Genomic DNA, 7,591 nt, shown 5'->3' on the forward strand with positions numbered 1-7,591 from the left:
GTTATCCTGAGAGAGATGATGGGGGTTCAGCTTGATAGTTAATTCTGCTCCAATTCGTATCGCTTGTTCATAAAACAAATTGTTAATAATCCCAAAATCTAACTTGTGCATGAACAACTTGTAAGTCAACTGAAAGTCTGTTCCTTCCCAACCTCGCTTTAGCCGCACTACGTTCCCGACAACTACAAGAGGAACGGGGGGCGTTCGGCCTGGAAGAGCGAGCGGCCCAAAGGAGTTGGAGGAGCCTGTGAGGACAATGCTTCCCCATGCGACCAGGGTGACAACTTCCGTCCGGAGAGTGAAAACAGAAGAGGGGTGGAGGGGGACATGGATGCTGCCCAAGAAGAAACCACACTCCCTGAGGCTGCCCCACCCCCACAACCAGTTGGGCCAGGGGAGGGAGAAGAAGAGGCCGGGGGGCAGGAGGTAGAGGAGCATAGGGAGCTGGAGGAAGGTGCAGCAGAGAGAGGAGTTGACATGCTGGATCTCCTCCCCTCCATCTCTTCCTCTCCCCTCCATCACTCTGGACTTGGCAGGAGGGAGGCACAAAGGGATCGGCTAAACAAGATTCTGCTGGATCTGCTACACAGAACACCCAATAAGAATGGTGAGCAGGCAATGAGGAAATGGGTATAGGTTTGATGAAGAGGGAGACTTGATGAAGGGGAAATATCGGACAGTTAACTTAGTGTCATTGGTGTTTAGTAACTTCTCTCTCTTCTTTCAACAGCCATAGATGTCACTTATCTTCTAGAGGAGGGGTCAGGGCGGAGATTACGTAGAAGGACGCTTGGATTTGGAGACTTTGTGGGTAGAAAATGATGTTGCCACTTACCTGGCAAGCACATTCCCCTTTCATTCACTTGGGAGAGGTGGGGGTGAAATGGAAAACATGGTAAGGGAAGATGACATTTGCAAAGAGAAAGTGACCACAAAGGGCAAGGGTTGGTACCCTTCCCGGGCGTGTCCCCTCTTCCCCAACCTGTCATCTCAAGTGATGAGACAACCCAATGACAACCCAACGGTTTGAAGCAGTGCACTCGGCTGTTGTGGTCAATGGTAACGGTTTTGTTGGTGACACAAAGGACTTCTTCTCAGGAGGGTGGACCCAGACTTATTGAAGTACGATGCAAATGCTTTTTTTTTTACGTAGGAAAAAGTACCCCATGCACTTAAAAATGCGCATTGAACAAATGTTAATCAAAGACAGCCCTGGTTACTCAGGGCAAAGAGACTATTACATAGGCTTCACATTATCTATACACATGGCTCATCAGTGCAACCTTGAGTCAATTATTTTTAGTGAGCAAAAGAAAGGAACATGTGGTACTGAACATAGCTGTGGCATAGTCATAGACTCAAATATACTTCTTTTTTTTTAACAACATCAAATGGGAATGAGGAGTCTGGAAACCTGCGCCCCCAGTGGGACTAGGTGGTAATGAAACTAAACATAGGCCACGAGACCTAAATGTACGAGGATAAGAGGCATAGGAGGCTATGCAGTGGACTGTATGAGCAACTTGTAAACAGACACTGCTGACGATGAACTAGGAGAGAAGCTGCAGGAACGAGGTTGTTAAACTGCACTTTGGTACCATGGATATGGTTGGCTCTCTAATGTATCAACGAGACACACTAACACTCACATGTTATTGGATGATGCAGTCTGAAAAGCAAGTTAATAATAAGTATTTCTTTTTCTTTCATACTGTAGTAATTCATTAGGAACAGAGAAGGAAGGACGGGATTATGTTTGTAAAGAATAGCTGGTGGTCTTTGGAAAGATATAATGTGCGCTTTTGGTCAGTCAAGTGTCTTGTCCGCTTTGCTCCTCTTTCTGAAGTACCTGATTCACCAGCTTAATGAAGTCAGGCGGCGGGAACACTGACTCTTACTGTAACGCCTTAGAACGCCGTGGTCCCTGACTGCCTTGCGTGAGTGTATGCACATTTGTGTGTCTAATCTGCCAGAATTCTTGAAGAAAAAAAAATATGAAAAAATTAAGGGCTTGATGGCAATTAACATTTTATGGGAAATTGTGGAAACCATAGGTAACGTAAAATGTATTGTGACGGTCATATTTTCTTATATTCTATGAAAAGGGGTTATCTGTTGGGAGGGAAGGGATTCTAGCTGTAAATGTTTTCTTCAAATGTGTTTCTGGTTGCCATGGAGAATATTTTAAATCATTTGTGAGATTTGATGAGATTTATTTTTTCCAAATGCTTCTGTTTAAAATGAGACTTAGATCGAGATGTCCCATCAAGATGGACTGGCATAGATGGAGAGAGTAAGAAAACAGACGGAAAGAGGACAAAGTTGTACAGTGCCAAGTTATGTATATACAGACTGGGATAATGTGAGAAGTGTCTCCAAAAGCAATATCTTGATAACGGATTTCGTGTATTGTACAGGACTCAGCCCCATATGTATTATAATTATTATTTCTGCCATTTGTATTACTATAATCAAGACACTTAAGCTTGGGAGAGGTGTTTTTGTCCAGTAAAACGTACAATTGTCCTAATTGAATGACATGAACTTAAACACAATTTTTGTTGCCTAAAAATTAAACTGAACAAAAATATAAATGCAACATGCAACAATTTCAAAGATGTTACTGAGTTACAGTTCATATAAGGAAATTGGTCAATTGAAATAAATTCATTAGGCCCCAATCTATAGATTTCACCGATATGCGACTCTTGGTAAAGGATAACGTGAAAATCCTGAGGCCCATTTTGTAAGGGCATCTTTGTGCATTCAAATTACCATAGACAAAATGCAATTGTGTTCGTTGACATCAGAAAACTGCTCACCCACACGACGCCATACACGTGGTCAGCAGTTGTAAGGCTCGACTGGATATACTGCTAAATTCTTTAAAACAATGTTGGAGGCGGCTTATGTTAGAGAAATTAACATTACATTTTATGACAACAGTTCTGGTGGACATGCCTGCAGTCACTATGCCAATTGCACGCTCTCTGAACTTCACACATCTGTGGCATTGTGTTGTGACAAAACTGCACATTTTAGTGGCCTTTCATTGTCCCCAGCACAAGGTGCACCTGTGTAATGATCATGCTGTTTAATAAGCTACTTGAAATTCCACACTTATCAGGTGGAAGAATTATCTTGGTCAAGGAGAAATGCTCACTAACAGGGATGTGAACAAATTTGTGCACAATGAGAGAAATAAGCTTTTTATGCATATGGAAAATCTCTGGGATCTTTTAGTTCTGCTCATGAAACATGGGACCAACCCATTACATGTTGCGTTTATATTTTTGTTCAGTGTGAGAAGAATGTCAAACGAACTTCATATAAAGCATTGGGACATAACAGTGACTCTGAAATTACATCTGTCGCTGTAATATTACTTTTGAGGAGAAAATATGCTCCTTGTTTTTGCTGCAAAGTGTTGAACACTAAAAAAACAAACCAACTTAATGTTGATATTTTGAAAGATGTCAGCTCCAATATGTAACCCCCCCCCTCCCCTGAGAAATTGTTCAGTTTGTGATAGCGGTCATAAATTTGATGCTTGTACTTGTATGTGTGTTTTGTGTGATTTGTTTAGTTATTTTTTTAGACAATCACAAAATAAGATACAAGCATTGTAAATGGACAGACTGGCAGACATTTTGTGATGTGTACAGTTTGTCAACTTCTTCCACTCTCGTTAAAAGTTTGTAATTATGATTCTAAAGTTATGAAAATGCTGTTGGTTTTTACTTTTTGTTTTATATTCAATTTGTTTTTGTTTTTTAATAAAAAGCACTACATTATTGTGAACAAATGTTTATTTTGCCTTGCCTTTTTGATCATGTTAAATTGTGCTCTGGATTTCCTTAATATAATTGAGTTCTATTCAGCCATCTAAGCAGGGATGTAGAAAAGCAGTACGAGGGTCTGCTCCCAGGTTTAGATAGGTGGCTGCCGGTGCATAAGAGCTAATTTAATTATGGAGTTCAGCAGGTACACACACAAACCATAAAAAGGAAAATCCAAGGTCAGGATGCAAAAGTATACTCAATAGAAAAAAGTCCCTGTACAGTTAGTTACTCACTTGCACATAACACCTTGACATGGATCTCCACGCTGTCCTATTCAGGGCCAGGTCCCAGTCTGTGGTTTTGAGTCCCAGGTTGTATAGGTCGTCCGCCAATTGGTTCGATCATCTGGCTCTCGGTCTTTCTCTTAGGTGTGTGTTTATCTGACCAGGTGACCGAACGGTCAGTACTAACCAAAAAAGTAAGATTTTTTTTGAACACTTAATTGCACTAAACTGATATGGAATTGGTTTAAGATGGTCATATGGATCATTGATTTGGAATTTTAGAACCCCTTTTAGGTATATTAAAAACAATATTTGTGAAAATATCAAATTTGGCCTTTACTACTATAGCCCAGAAAAACACATTGAATAACACATTAATAAATGTGTCAAAATAAACAAAGTTTAAGTGTCTGCCCTGTATCTAAGAGATAAAAAAGCTCAGGATTTTTTTTTGGGGGGGGTAGGCACAAAACTACTTTCAGTTTTTTTAAATCGGTACCAGTTACCTTCAAATGAGTCCTTGTCGTGGTCGTAGAGCAAAACAGAGAACAACCTTGTGTTTGTGGGAGTCTCCCCTTTCCATAGAGTAGTCATACTGTATTCCAATACGTTTTTGGACACTAAAGTCCATGGACAATAAGAGCACCTCCTCCCAGCTACCCACTGCACTGAGGATAGGAAACACTGTCACCACCGATAAAATCTACAATAATTGAGAATTTCAATAATCATTTCTCTACGGCTGGCCACACTTTCCACGTGGCTACCCCTACCCCGGCCAACATCTCAGCACACCTGCAGCAACTTGCCCCCCCCCCCCCCCCCCCCCCCCCCAACCTCTTTCGTATTGTCTGAGATCCCCAAAGATTGGAAAGCTGCCGCGGTCATCCCCCTCATCCATCCTGCCCTGCCTTTCTAAAATCTTCAAAAGCCAAGTTTACTTCACTAGGGTAGGGGGCACTATTTTCACTTCCGGATGAAAAGCGTGCCCAAAGTAAACTGCCTGCTACTCAGGCCCAGAAGCTAGGATTTGCATATAATTGGTAGATGTGGATAGAAAACACTCGAAAGTTTCCAAAACTGTTAAAATAATGTCTGTGGGTATAGCAAAACTGATATGGCAGGCAAAAACCTGAGATGTATTTTTATTTTTGTAGTTTTCTATTGAATCCATTACAGTATCCATTGACTTAGGACTCAAATTGCACTTCCTATGGCTTCCACTAGATGTCAACAGTCTTTAGAAATTGTTTCCGGCTTGTATTCTGAAAAATGAGGGTACTCTGAATGAGTGGACAATGCAGTGGCCCAGAGCGTTTTCATGCGCGAGACCGATAGCGCGCCTTTTTTGTTTACCTTTTATATATTGACAAAGTTATTGTCCGGTTGAAATATTATTGATTATTTATGCTAAAAACAACATGAGGATTGATTATAAACATCGTTTGACATGTTTCTACGAACTTTATGGATACTATTTGGATTTTTCGTCTGCCTGTTGTGACTGCGTTTGAGCCTGTGGATTCTTGAACAAAACAGAGGTTTTTGGATATAAACAGGGACTTTATCGAATAAAAAAAATTGAGTAAATGTGAGTCTCATGAGTGCAACAATATGAAGATCATCAAAGGTAAGTGATTAATTGTATCACTATTTCTGACTTGTGTAACTCCTCTACTTGGCTGGTTACTGTTTGTAATGATTTGTCTGCTGGGCGGCTGTTCTCAGATAATTGCATGGTATGCTTTCGCCGTAAAGCCTTTTTGAAATCTGACACTGTGGTTGGATTAACAAGAAGTTAATCTTTAAACCGATGTATAACACTTGTATGCTTCATTAATTTGTATAATGAGTATTTCTGTTTTTGAATTTGGCGCTCTGCAATTTCACTGGATGTTGGCCAGTTTGTACGCTACCGTCCCAACCCCCCTAGTGAGGTTAATAAACAGATCACTGACCATTTCGAATCCCACCGTACTTTCTCCACTATGCAATCATCTGGTTCCGAGTTGGTCATGGGTGCTACTCAGCCACTCTCAAGGTCCAAAACGATATCATAACCACCACTGATAAAAGACAGTACTGTGCAGCCATATTCATCGACCTGGCCAACTCTTTCGACTCTGTAAATCACCACATTCTTATCGGCAGACTCAATATCCTTGGCTTCTCAAATGACTGCCTCACCTGGTTCACCAACTACTTCTCAGACAGAGTTCAGTGTGTCAAAATGGAGGGCCTGTTGTCAGAGGTCCGGACAGTCTCTAAGGGGGTGCCACAGGGTTCAATTCTCAGGCCGACTCTCTTTATATATCAATGTCGTCGCTCTTGCTGCTGGTGATTTTCTGATCCACCTCTACGCAGACGACACCATTCTGTATAGATCTCGCCCTTCTTTGGACACTGTGCTAACAAACCTCCGAACGAGCTTCAACGCCGTACAACACTCCTTCCGTGGCCTGCAACTGCTTTTGAATGCTAGTAAAACTAAGTGCATGCTCTTCAACCGATTGCTGCCTGCACCCTCCTGCCCGACTAGCATTACTACTATGGACGGTTCTGACTTAGAATACGTGGACAACTACAAATACCTGGGTGTCTGGTAGACTGTAAACTCTCCTTCCAGACTCACATTAAGCATCTCCAATCCAAAATTAAATCTAGAATCCGCATCCTATTTCGCAATATAGTCTCCTTCACTCATGCCGCCACACATACCCTCGTAAAACTGACTATCCTACCGATCCTCGACGATGTCATTTACAAAATAGCCAACACTCTACTCCGCAAACTGGATGTAGCCTATCACAGTGCAGTCCGTTTTATCACCAAAGCCCCATATACTACCCACCACTGCGACCTGTATGCTCTCGTTGGCTGGCCCTCACTACATATCCGTCGCCTAACCCACTGGCTCCAGGTCATCTATAAGTCTTTGCTAGGTAAAGCCCCGCCTTATCTCAGCTCACTGATCACCATAGCAACACCCACCCGTAGCACGCGCTCCAGCAGGTATATTGCACTGTTCATCGCCAAAGCCAACACTTCCTTTGGCCACCTTTCCTTCCAGTTATTTGCTGCTAATGACTGGAACGAATTGCAAATATCGCTGAAGCTCGAGTCTTATATCTCCCTCTCTAACTTTAAGCATCAGATGTCAGAGCAGCTTAATGATCACTGTACCTGTACACAGCCAATCTGTAAATAGCACACCGACTACCTCATCCCCATATTATTACTTACCCTCTTGCTCTTTAGCACCTCACCTCTCTACTTGCACATCATCATCTGCACATCTATCACTCCAGTATTAATGCTAAATTGCAATTATTTTCACCTCCCTACTCTTCTGCACACACTGTACATCGATTTCTCTATTTTGGTGTTATTTACTGCATGTGTAACTCTTGTGTTTTTGTCGCTTTGCTTTATCTTGGCCAGGTCGCAGTTGTAAATGAGAACTTGTTCTTAACCTGCCTACCTGGTTAGATAAAGGTGAAATATATATATTTTTAAAGGGCCCTA

General features: G+C 41.8%; 1 protein-coding gene across 1 annotated transcript in view; it reads left to right on the forward strand.

Moving 5' to 3' along the window:
• LOC124043678 (histone-lysine N-methyltransferase ASH1L-like) overlaps positions 1 to 3,805 on the forward strand; it is a 47,674-nt gene extending 43,869 nt beyond the window's left edge. The window contains 2 exon segments of the mRNA XM_046362515.1: positions 163 to 607; positions 731 to 3,805. Of these exon segments, the coding sequence (XP_046218471.1) occupies positions 163 to 607; positions 731 to 822 (537 nt within the window). The 3' untranslated portion in view covers positions 823 to 3,805.
• Positions 3,806 to 7,591: the final 3,786 nt, after the last annotated feature.

Source organism: Oncorhynchus gorbuscha, linkage group LG09 (assembly GCF_021184085.1).
Source record: "Oncorhynchus gorbuscha isolate QuinsamMale2020 ecotype Even-year linkage group LG09, OgorEven_v1.0, whole genome shotgun sequence".
Lineage (NCBI taxonomy): Eukaryota > Metazoa > Chordata > Actinopteri > Salmoniformes > Salmonidae > Oncorhynchus > Oncorhynchus gorbuscha.